The sequence below is a fragment of the Gossypium raimondii genome, chromosome 12 (assembly GCF_025698545.1).
Source record: "Gossypium raimondii isolate GPD5lz chromosome 12, ASM2569854v1, whole genome shotgun sequence".
In the NCBI taxonomy this organism is placed as follows: Eukaryota; Viridiplantae; Streptophyta; class Magnoliopsida; order Malvales; family Malvaceae; genus Gossypium; species Gossypium raimondii.
In genome coordinates, this window is record NC_068576.1 from 2,780,856 (window position 1) to 2,792,773 (window position 11,918).

General features: G+C 35.4%; 1 protein-coding gene across 5 annotated transcripts; it reads left to right on the plus strand.

Moving 5' to 3' along the window:
- Nucleotides 1–5,236: 5,236 nt before the first annotated feature.
- Nucleotides 5,237–11,294, plus strand: LOC105762809 (E3 ubiquitin-protein ligase MBR2). 5 transcript variants are annotated; one of them, XM_012580719.2, is made up of 8 exons: nt 5,237–5,449; nt 6,063–6,199; nt 6,901–7,004; nt 7,464–9,231; nt 9,535–9,585; nt 10,563–10,661; nt 10,739–10,882; nt 10,965–11,294. In XM_012580719.2, the coding sequence occupies exons 4-8, from the start codon at nt 7,471–7,473 to the stop codon at nt 11,094–11,096; spliced, it is 2,187 nt and encodes a 728-aa protein (XP_012436173.1). In that variant the 5' UTR covers nt 5,237–5,449; nt 6,063–6,199; nt 6,901–7,004; nt 7,464–7,470; the 3' UTR covers nt 11,097–11,294. The 5 variants fall into 5 exon arrangements, with proteins under 5 accessions (XP_012436173.1, XP_012436178.1, XP_012436179.1 ...); XM_012580724.2 differs by having other exon boundaries at nt 6,901–6,980; XM_012580725.2 differs by lacking the exon at nt 6,063–6,199.
- Nucleotides 11,295–11,918: the final 624 nt, after the last annotated feature.

Sequence of the window (11,918 nt, forward strand, 5' to 3'; positions counted from 1 at the left end):
GATATGTTTGTTATAATATATGCCATGGTTTGGTTGGATTTACAAGTGCATTATTACACCTACTAACATTGTGAAGTGGTGTGTATAGGAAAGCAAACTATGCTTGTGACATAATGAATTTATGCTTGGTTGTTAGATATAATGTGTGCGGTAAGTTTAAGTTTTCTTTATACGAGTTTACTAAGTATTAATTGCTTATATAGTTATTTTCTCTATTTTATAGATCATCGAAAAGCTCAATTGGTTGGAATTGCGTCAGAGCACGATCACACTATCCAATCATCATTTTGGTAGTTTTTGGTTATTTTAGTATAAGGTTATAAATGACATGTATTAGGGTTGATTGTTAACTTGATAATTTGGTATGTTTTGAATTGCGTCAAACTTATGTGTGCCTTAATGTTTAATTGATGGTTTGCAAAAATAAGTAAATAGGTGTGTTATTGAACCCTTATGCATGCCCATAAGACTATAGGTAAATCATTATTGGATGATATGCTTATGAAATGGTTTTGGCATGTCTGATGTGTGCTTAATGAATGAACTTGTAATGTTGAATGGAATTAAGTTTGATTTGTGATTGTGGTGCCTTTTGTTGGCATATTGGTTAGGTCTTATAAGATGGTTGGTTTGGTATGATTTGGAGGATGTTTGAATGTGTTTTGGTCATATACATGCATGTAGAAATGAGATAGCTTTTTGTTTAAGCAATTGGGCATGTCATGGCTTTTTTTAGGGGCAATTATAAAGCACATGGCATGGGATACGAGCTATCACACGGCTGTGTGTTATTTAAATTTTAGGTATAGGATGAACCACACGGGCACAATGAGTTACACGACTGTGTGACCAAACTTCGAATGCACACATGGTCTGGCACATAGCCTACAACATAGTCGTATGACCCTATTTCGAATTCCCACACAGGCAGATACACGAGTTAGAACATGCCCGTGTGTCTTATACATCAAATATTCACACGACTTGGGCTATGCCACATGGCCGTATGACTCTTGTTTTCAAAATTTTTCAATTGTTCTAAAATTTTCTATTTTGTTTCAAATTGATCCCCAAACATTTCCAAACTATTTTTTGGGCATCGTAGGCTCGATTTAATTCCTGTAAGTGTATTTTTACATAAATTAAAATGAATTATTGAATTTTTTATTTAATTTGCTTATTTGTTTTTATTAAAGTTAAATGTTCCAATTTGCATAATAATGCTTCATAGCCCTACTCTAACAATGGAGATGAGTTAGGGGTGTTATAGAAGGGTTGGTAAAGAAGACCGAATCTCTATTCAAGAGGATGCTTGGTTGGCAGGGGCTAAAAATTACAGAGTATATGATTTAATTGACCATTCTCATAGGAAATGGAATACGGGGTTGATAAAGGGTACCTTTGAGGAAAGTGTTGCAGAAAAAATTCTAAGACTCCCTTTAGCTAGGTTGGAGCATGAGGATATGTTAGTGTGGAGAGGCGAACCTTCAGGTGTTTTCTCGGTGAGAAGTGCTTATAAGCTACTCCTTGAGGGTGGTCGAGACAATCAACATACAGATTTTCATAATACCATGAAAGGCTTTTACAGAAATTTGTGGAAATTAAAATTAACTACAAAACAGAAAATTACAACTTGGAAAATTTCCTGAAACTTTCTGCCTACACTAGTTAATCTCTATAATAGAAGAATTGGAGTTAACACAATATGTCATAGTTGTGGAGGGGGTCCGGAAACTGTAGGCCATGTGGGATTGTCCTGTCATAGTGGAAATGTGGAATATGCTTAACCTCGTTTGGATACTATCTCAACCTCTGCTAAATACAAGGGAATGGCTAACCTGGGTTTTTCATAATGGCTCAGTTGATAGCTGCAGGAAGATCTGTTGTGCGATGTGGGTAACCTAGAATGAGAGAGACAAGGAGTAGAAGGAGATGATTTGCCAGTTTTCAAATCAGGCTGGCTGTATTTTTAATGCTTTTGTTCTTGAGCCGTTTTGTCTGTTTTGTTTAGTATAAATAAAATGTCTAACCCGATAATTTTTTTTAAAAAAGTGTGATACTATGATAATATTTATTTTTTCTGTACCAAATTTTAATATGTAATTTATAATATTTATTATTTAATAATGAGAAGTTGTGGAGGTTTATCAAATATCAAAGTTGTTGGAAAAACATTTTAATTACCGTGTTTGGTGAAAGATTCTTGGAGTCAAAGCTTTGGTGGTTACAACTCTCTACCCTTTGTTTCTTTCTCAATTTTTTCTTCTTCTTAGAATTACTTTATTTCACTGTTGAATATTAAACGAAAAAAGAAGAAGCAAAATATGATACTAAGTTTATAAATAATGCAAAAGTTATTTATATAACTAAAAGAATAACATTTGAATTTTTGTTTGTAATATTGATATTTGATAGGCAACCAATAGAGCGGCTGGTTTATGACTTAGTCTCTATTTGTGGGTTCATGAATGATGATGATGGTGAAGTTGATAAGTAAGTTGTAGCTTTTGCTCCAAGGGACCAGAGCTGAGCTCTCTCAACCCTCGGCCACTCTCTTTTACTTACCACATAAATTATAAAGTGTGGTTGCATCTACAACAAAGAAAAAAAAACGAATTTAATTACGAAAAATGTAATTAAAATATGATATTGACTGCCAACAACTGACAATATAATACCAACAAAAGATTACTCCTATATGACATGCATTTGAAAAGAGTATAAATTATGTTCTCGACCGGAGAATAGATTATCATGTTTCAACCACACCCGCTCCTGCCAGGTGATGCATGATTGGCCATTTCAACTTATGGCCTGTCTCCAAAAGCTAGGCTAGGCTTATTTGGGATTATTATGTTTTCCAAGCCCAACAACAATGGTTGGTTGTTTCCTACCCAAAGCAAAGTTTGGTTGAACCCATCATCACCAAATTGAAATTTGAAAATAAATTAATTGCCTTTTGTGCATTGTTAAACTTTATCCTCCACCTTTCTCGGCAAATGACAAAAAAAAGCCATTTTTTTTCAAAAATTATCGAAATGGGCTAATTATTTAATTATTTACCGGAATGATCCATTTTCCGCGAAATCACGTCCACGTCAGCGCGATGTCAGGGTACGCACCAGGAAATCGCGTCCATGTCAGCACGATTTGCTTACGTGGACACAAATCGCGCCCTCTAGGACGCGATTTGCTGACGTGGATGAACAGTTTCTCAGTTTTAGCTTGGAAAACTTTGAAAGGCCATAACTTTTCGCTCGGTTGTCCGATTGAGACGAATTTTTTTTGATTTCGAATAACTTTTCAAGATCTACGCACTAACAAACTACTGAAGGCGGTTTGCTGCACTTTTCATCGAAAAAGATCCCTTTTTGCCCCTAAATTTTGATTTTTTCGGTTTAAAATTAAATTTTGAAACATTCAAATCATTATTTTCCTTATTTATTTGAAGTAAACACCAGATTTTTTTTACAGAATTGTTGTATTATTTCTTCTGATTTGACACGTGTATGGAATAGGTCCGATAAATCGTTAGAACGTAAGTAATATAATTAAGATAATAACAGTATTTTTATAATATATCAATTAATTAGTTTAGCTTAGTTGGTTAAGATGCTTGCTTTTTTCCCTTAATACCTTAGTTCGAATCTTGTTGGTAGCAATTTTGAATCTTTTTTGAATCAATAGCAACAAGTACAAAAAAGATTCAAATGGCACATCACATTCCTCAACAGTCAACTCTTTTAGCATAGAAAAGGAATTCTTATGAAATTTGCTGTGCCATATCCTCTTTGCGTTCCTCAAATGGCAGATTGTGATTTTCTCCAAGTTAGGAAAAGCAACCTGCATAATGATAGAAAAGTGCTAATTACAATTAGAAATAACTTATATAAAATGTTAGCTCATCGATGCTTAGGCAAAGGCATCGGTAACTCATATAATTAAGACAGTTAGAATCATTGGTCGTTTGAGAAGAATTTAAATCAATTTAATATAAAATTATATTCAGTTGACTTTTCTGTACGTAACTATTAACATATACACACACACACTACAAATAATGATTTGAATGTTTCAAAATTTTATTTTAAATCGAAAAAATCAAAATTTAGGGACAAAAAGGGATCTTTTTCGACGAAAAGTGCGGCAAACCGCCTTCGGCAGTTTGTCAGCGCGTAGATCTCGAAAAGTTATTCGAAATAAAAAAATCGTCTCAATCGGACAACCGAGCGAAAAGTTATGGCCTTTCAAAGTTTTCCAAGCTAAAAATGAGAAACTGTTCATCCACGTCAGCAAATCGCGTCCTAGAGGGCGCGATTTGTGTCCACGTAAGCAAATCGCGCTGACGTGGACGTAATTTCCTGGCGCATACCCTGACATCGCGCTGACGTGGACGCGATTTCGTGGAAAATGGATCATTCCGGTAAATAATTAAATAATTGGCCCATTTCGATAATTTTTGAAAAAAAAAGCTTTTTTGGTCATTTGCCTCACCTTTCTTGCCTGCCTCCCCAATCATCAATGGCAGATCCCTCGGGGTTACTAGTACTTTAAAAGAATAAAATGTATTTTTTATTGGACAGAAAAATAACAGTGAAACAAAAGAAAAGGGGAAAGGAACCCATAACCCCATGGTATTGCATGAAAGCTGAATAAATTAAAAATTAGACAAAAAAAAGAAGAGGAAATAAACCTTTTATTTCTTCAGTTTTCAAAGATTGTACCTAATTATTTAAGGGTTAAATTATTATTTGAGACCTGAATTTGGTAACTTTTTTATATTGGGGTCTAAACTTTTTTTTATCCAAATTAGGTCATAAATTTGGTAATTGTTCTCACATTGGGACCTGGATTGGTAACTTTTCTTATATTGAGGCCTAAACTTTTTTTTTCCAAGTTAGGCCTGTATTGGCAATTGTTTATATATTAAGGCTTGAACTTGATAATTGTTCCTACATTGGATTAACTTTAAATAAGAAAAAAGTTGAAGCCCCAATGTGGGAGCATTTGTCAAGTTCAAGACTTAACTTAGACAAAAAAATGTTGTCCCAATGTGGAAATAATTACCAAGTTCAAAGCCTAATTTGAAAAGAAAATTCAGGCGCCAATGTTGGAAAACTTGCCAAGTTCAAGTCCCAAAAATGTGATTTAACCCATTTTTTATTATAAAATAAACAAAGAACAGAATCTGATGCTCTTTGGTGCACTGCCTATTTCTGATAACTTTCTTTTTCTTTGGGTTATAAGTGCAAAAAAAGCAAAAAAACAAGGAGAAGGAGAGAAAGGAGAGAAGTCCAAAAACTCCCAAAGGAATAAAAATAAAATAAAATAGAGGAAAGAACCGAAGAAACGCCCTTGATCTCTCTCGTTTCTTTTAGTACCATTTTAAGCTCAAATATCAATTTTTTTGATCACTTTTCTTTTCATCATCTCATCTTTTTTTCTTCAGGTATTTCTCTTAATCCATGCGATTTTTTTATAAAATATATTAGCTTTAATGTTCTAAAATATATGTTGTTGATTTTTCTTTTCTTTTTAAAGATCGTTTAGCCTTATCCTTTATTTGGACTCCTTTGTTTTTTCTTTTCTGATTTTATAGTTGTTTATTTTATCTTTTATTCGATTTTTTGAAAGCATATGAGAAGATTGTGGTTGAACCTTGTTGGGTTCATTTCACCTTTTTTTTTCAAATGAATTAAAATTTTGGTAAAATATGTGCATTCTCCAATTTAATCATTTGATGCAGTTGGTGTTTTTTTTTTTTTTTGCCATCTAATAGAGGAAGAAATTGGATTGGATTTTTCTTGCTTTCTGGTAGTTTTGTCCAAAATCCAAAGCTTTACAAGAGGCACCTTAGATGATTTTTGGAAGAACTTTGTTGGGTTTGTTTCCATCTAGTTTAAGAGTTTGTCAATGTGATCAAGTTTGTGCTTTTTCTTGATACAGATGCTTAATTTTACGTACTATAGTCAAGATCCTGCCTCTTCAATTTGCATTTTTTAGATTTTATAATTTGAGGTTTGAAGAATTGACGTTTTGATATTCGCTTCCTGCAATCTCAGCATGTTATTACTTTGATCTGCCACTACTGCCTCAAAGTATTTTTTGCAAAAGACTTAATGTTCTTCACCAAAAGATGTTGACTTCTTCGTTTTCTGTGATTCGAAGCTAAGTGTTTATAACAAGCAAATTATATGTGGTAATAGTTTATAGTTTTGTGCTTATATCTGATATTACTTTTTCACTGTTCAACAATTGTTTCTTTATTCTAGTTTTATATTGTAGTTGTTTATGGATGAATATGCATGAAAATATTGATAAATTTATGGTGGAAAACATAACATTCATGTTGGGAATAAATATCTTAGATTGCATTGTTTATTGGAACACCATGTTATCATTTACCAGTGTGTCATTAGTTGATACTTGGGAACTTGGGATTGAGAGGACATCTCTTTAAACATTCTTTTCAATTAATTAGGTTTTGTTAATCCTCGGTTTAGTTGCTACTGTGTACTTCCAACTTCTAAAGCTTTTGTTTTGTGGATCATCTCTATTTATGCTTGGAAAGTCATGAACCAGAGAACTACTGTCAAGTGCATGATATGCAGAAAGTCCCTTGGAGGATAAAGAAATAGTCAATCAATTGTGTTCCTTATAAACATGAACTTGTCAAGTGATATATGTTCATAACTCTAAGTGCGTTGGCATGTTATAAGTTAGAGCAATTTGTACTCTAATTTTGTTTTGATGAACCAATATTCAGTATTTAACTTAGGTTTTATACGTCTAATGCTATGGTTATTGCTTACCTTTATGTAACATAAAGTTCTTGCCTGCACCTCCTGTCAAAAATAAATATCTGTTGTCACTAAGGTAGTTGTTTTCTTTGGGTTCTAGATGTTACTGGCCGGGGCTTTTGCTTTCTGACATACATCAGGCTCCAAATGCAACTGTTCAATCCTTTCTGACCTGGAAGGGTAAAAAATTTCAGAATTTATTTTGTAAGTAGAGTTTGCAATATTGTTGTTTTTTTCAAAAGTTTTACATAATATTCTTCCTTTGCTTGTCAAGATCAATCCCCTAGTTAGACCAAAAGCTATAGCTGTTAGTTAGCAGGGACTTTTTCCTTTAATCTAGTAGCGCTAAATGTCTTGTGTGCGGGCCTGAGGAGCTTCACAATGCATGCTTGGTACCTCAGCAAGTTCAACTATCAATCAAGCACCTGATGAGACTAGGTTGATTGCCTGGCCCTATATGCCAAAATATTTTACCTTTCTCCCTCTTCCTTTGCATTTTTCATAACTGAAATAAGAGTCAAATTTTTGCCTAGCTTTTTCAGATCTCAACTGCCAATCTGAGCTTGTGTAGCCCTTTTTTTTTATTAACCTGAGAACTGCATAGCGTGATGCATTTCTTTTGGAATTTTGTAATAATATTTAACATATTTGGGATCTTTACAGGTAGAAGATGTCGTCCCTGATGCAAAGTCAGGGGAGCACCATTGATTCCTTCCCTGAAATTGTTAATATTGATGAGGGAACAAGTCCCAATAACACTAGTATTGGTCAACCGAATTCATTGCATGACATGCTGAATCCCGTGGAAACTCGGCTATCCAATTTTACAGCACCTTCTGGTGGGACAATGCACAGAAATGCTATTACCCTTGATGTTCAGAGCATTAGCGGCTGGAATTCTGGTCAACCAAGCTCTAGACAGGGAGTGCAGAACCAGGTGACGCAGGGTGCTCCAAATCACCGTCTTAATGATGATGGTGAGGATGCACGTATACGGGCCACTCCGAGGTCTGAAGAACGGCGGATTGAACCACTAAATGTCTTTTTTACTGGGAGACTGAATAATGGATGGAGTGGCAATCTGGTTAGAAGTGGGCCCATATGTTTGCAGAGTTCCAGCTCTAATCATATCCCAGAGAATGTGAATTTAAATGAAGGATTTATTAGTGGAAATGGTACCAGAGAGTCAGGTGTTGGAACTGGTGGAAGGCCTAATCTCCACGACTCAGGTGGATTAGAAAGAGAAAAGATATCTAATGCAAGTGTTTCTTCTTATAATGTTGGCAGTTCATCTGGAAGCTCTAATCATGTAGGAGAGGAAAACAATGATGGCTCAGGCTCTTCTTTGGGCAGTTATGGTTTATCCTGCAAGAGGAAGGCCTTTGAAGGTACTTCTGGACAGTCTTTTTCTGCTGGTGCTTCAGGCTGTTTTCACCAAGTAGAAAATATTGCTTGGCATGCTGGTCCTACTCGTAATGAAGCTTCCAGCAGCTTGAGTTTATCTACGCCCTCTTCGAATTTCCTTAATGTGACTCCTCCTGATCAGTCAAATCCAAGAGTTGGGCTTGGTATGAGAGGAGTAGTTAGTGATGCATTTCTTTCTTTAGGTGAAAGAAGAGCAAATCCGGGAAATGAACAAGAATCTTTACCATTTAGTTTATTGTCAACCAGGGCTGCTGGCCATTCTAGTTTCGTCTCTCCTAGTCACCCTCAAGTTGCACCAGTTGATGAATCTCTAGACTTGAGACCAACAACAACAATAGCTGGAAATTCTGGCTCAACCTCAACTCAACCTCATATGAGAACTGCTTCTATTGTTCCAAGAAATGTGCATCCTATCTCTAGGAACGGTACTTCCAGTTCAAGTGTTTGCAACCCATCAAGTTCTAGTAGTTCTGGAGAGAGAGCTGATGCATTACGAGGAGAACCAAACATCAGAAATATCTCAAGAAACAATGTGGAGCATCCCATGTTTGTACCGGCTACTGAGATGAGAAATGTGGCACAAGATCCAACAGGTTGGAGTTTGGCTTCTGGAAATCCTAGTACTTCTGGAGGTATTCCATCTTCTAATCGACCTGCGTCTAGTTCAAACATCCATCCTTTGCCTGATCCTGCCTGGATCCCTCCTCACAACCCTCCAATACATAATCAACAGAGACTATCAGAATTCGCTTCTTGGTCTTTATTTCCTCCTATTGCTTCTGAATTTGGTGGTCATAGTGGCTGTTTTCCACTACCATCTTCAAGCCCTTCAGCTTCCTCACAGGAGACAGTGGGGCCATCAGAATCTAACAGCCAAGGGAATAATCAACCATCCCCAAGGTTAGCATTCATATTGGAGAGACATGGTGATGATGTTCTTGGGATGGCCCATTCATTACGAGCATTGGCTGCTGATATTGAAGGGAGACACCGACTAATATCTGAGGTTTGTGCTCTAATAGTCATTGCTTATGTAAATTTATATGTCTACCACTATTAGAATAGGGTTGCTTTTAATTAATTTTAATACTAAATAATAACACATTTCCCTTTCTAGATAATGATGATTTATTGCATTCTAGAATTACTGTAGTCTGATTTCTATTTTACCTCTTCCTTTTAACTTTTTCCAACTGCGGAAACCATCGCCATATTGTTCAGTTGCTTGTTAATTTTTTTAAATTTAAGATTATGTATATTAGATATGTTGATTGATGACTTACTGCTCATTTTCTTTTCCATGTGTTAGATTCGCCAAGTCTTAAATGCCGTCCGCAGGGGGGAGAACTTGCAAATTGAGGTTTGGTTTCAATTTGCAGTACAGAATATTTTTTATGGCTACATTGACTGATTATTTTGATGGCTATGTTGCAAAATTCATTTCCTTTTCCTTTTGCATTTATTTTACTCTATTTTATCAATAGTTGATATGGTTTCTGCGCAATTCATATTCTTTCCCCCTTATTGAATTTTTCTCAGACCATATTTTCTCTAAATGCGACTAAACTGCTATAGAGCACCTTCCATGAGTTTTGATTCCTTGGAAAATGGGTGCATTTCTTGGAACTGAATTGAATAACTATCAGATTGAAGTGACTAGTGGCTTCAGGAAATATTTCTCATTGCTTCAAGGATATGATAAAAGTTGGAGACAACTTGGTGCTGATAAGTAGCACCACATTATTCTCATTGTCAACTTCTTTTCATTAATTGGGATAATTGCAGCATTCTAGAATATGTTTTCATTTTGGAGAACAGATTCTTTGTAATGGTCAGAGTTGATTTTGAGTCGTAGCATATTATGGGATAGTTGGGTGCTTGAGAGGCTTTTTTAATGTCCATAGATCATTGAGTAGATTGCTTCAACAGTTGAACATGCTAGTGATGCGGGAATATGTTGATGTTCCCTCGTATTAAGTTGTGTTTTATGTTCATATTGCATATAATCAAGTCTTGTTATTTATGGCCATCAGGTCGCATGATTGGCTTCATATCATTAAGCAAAAATTTTCTTATAATCTTTGACTCTTAACATTTTTGGATGACATACTCTTCGGTCCAACAAAAGAAAAGAAATGTGATTTCAACCTTGAGAATACTGAGTTCATATCTAGATACTTCTGAAACCAATTCCCACCAAATGAGAGATAAAGAATTCTTTTGGTGGAGCTCCTGGGTAGAAGCCTAGGAAGTGCATTTTGTCTAACAATAATTCTCAGTCCTTCCTACATTATATGATGTTTAATGACATTGGATATGTGTACAATGCCCTTTCAGGATTATATGCCGTTTGATCCATTCATCTATCATGGTATGGCTGCTATGCATGACAGACATAGAGACATGCGTCTTGATGTTGATAACATGTCTTATGAGGTAAAAAGGGTTGCTGTTCTATGTTCTGTCACTTAACACTGGAGATCTTTCTTCTCAAATTACAATTGGAAAACTAGGAATTGTTGGCATTAGAAGAACGCATAGGAGATGTGAGCACTGGACTGAGCGAGGAAATGATTCTGAAGTTGATGGAACAACGGAAGCATTCATCTACTTCAACAGAATCCCAACAAGATCTGGAACCGTGTTGTATCTGTCAGGTACAGAGTAGATAAGCTGCTTTAAATAGCTTCACTTGGCTTCTCTATTTATTAATTTTACTTTGAAATTTAACCATGGCAGGAAGAATATGCAAATGGAGATGACACTGGGATACTAGATTGTGGACATGACTTCCACTCTAACTGCATTAAACAATGGTTAATGCTAAAGAACTTGTGCCCTATTTGTAAGACAACAGGCTTGCTTAAATGATAGCAAAAGCTGATGTTAGAGCCAGGAAATTTCGTTATCTTTTGATTGTCATTAAGATCCTATAATAAGGGTTTAGGCGCGCGTGAACCATACAAAATTTGAAGATGCTGCTGCTAATTTTATGTACTGCAGGATGAGTTGTTTGTCGAATAACTTGGCATAAAAGCATCAATGACAATGATAACATATTTGAAACAACATTTATTACATTATCATGCTTCAAGAAAAGTATATTATCGTTTTGAACTTTTGACCATTTATATGAATTTTTTTACTAAAATAAGTGTAGCAGACGTCATTTTGAACCTTATTACAAAAGCAAGGAGATTCCTTTCTTAGGTAAGTCTGGAAAGGTAGCCTTTCTTAAGGAGGTATTACGCCATATCATTGCCTTTAACATTTGTTGGCAAGACAGTGTTCAATATCATACTTGTTGACACCATTTTTTGGATGAAAACGGGGTCAACTTGGGTTTTGACGAAAACGAAAAAAATAGGAGTCGTCACCAATCCTTTTTTTGATGAGGTGTGATCGGGTCACCTCGTAAAGGTGGTTGTTTTTAATAAACAATTTAATTTTATTAAAACAACGAGTTTGGTCCGCGAAATTCAGAAAAATAGGTTCGGGAGTCGGTTACGTACGAGGAAGGATTAGCACCCTTGTAACGCCCAAAAATTGGTACCTAGTTGATTAGTTAGTGTCTTAATGTCGAAAATAAAAATTTTGAAGAGTTCTAAAGATAGGATCCTTGTGTTGAAATACAAAAAATATTTGAAAAGAAAAGATGGCGTACTTCACGTTGATTGAGAAAGAGAATAGCAT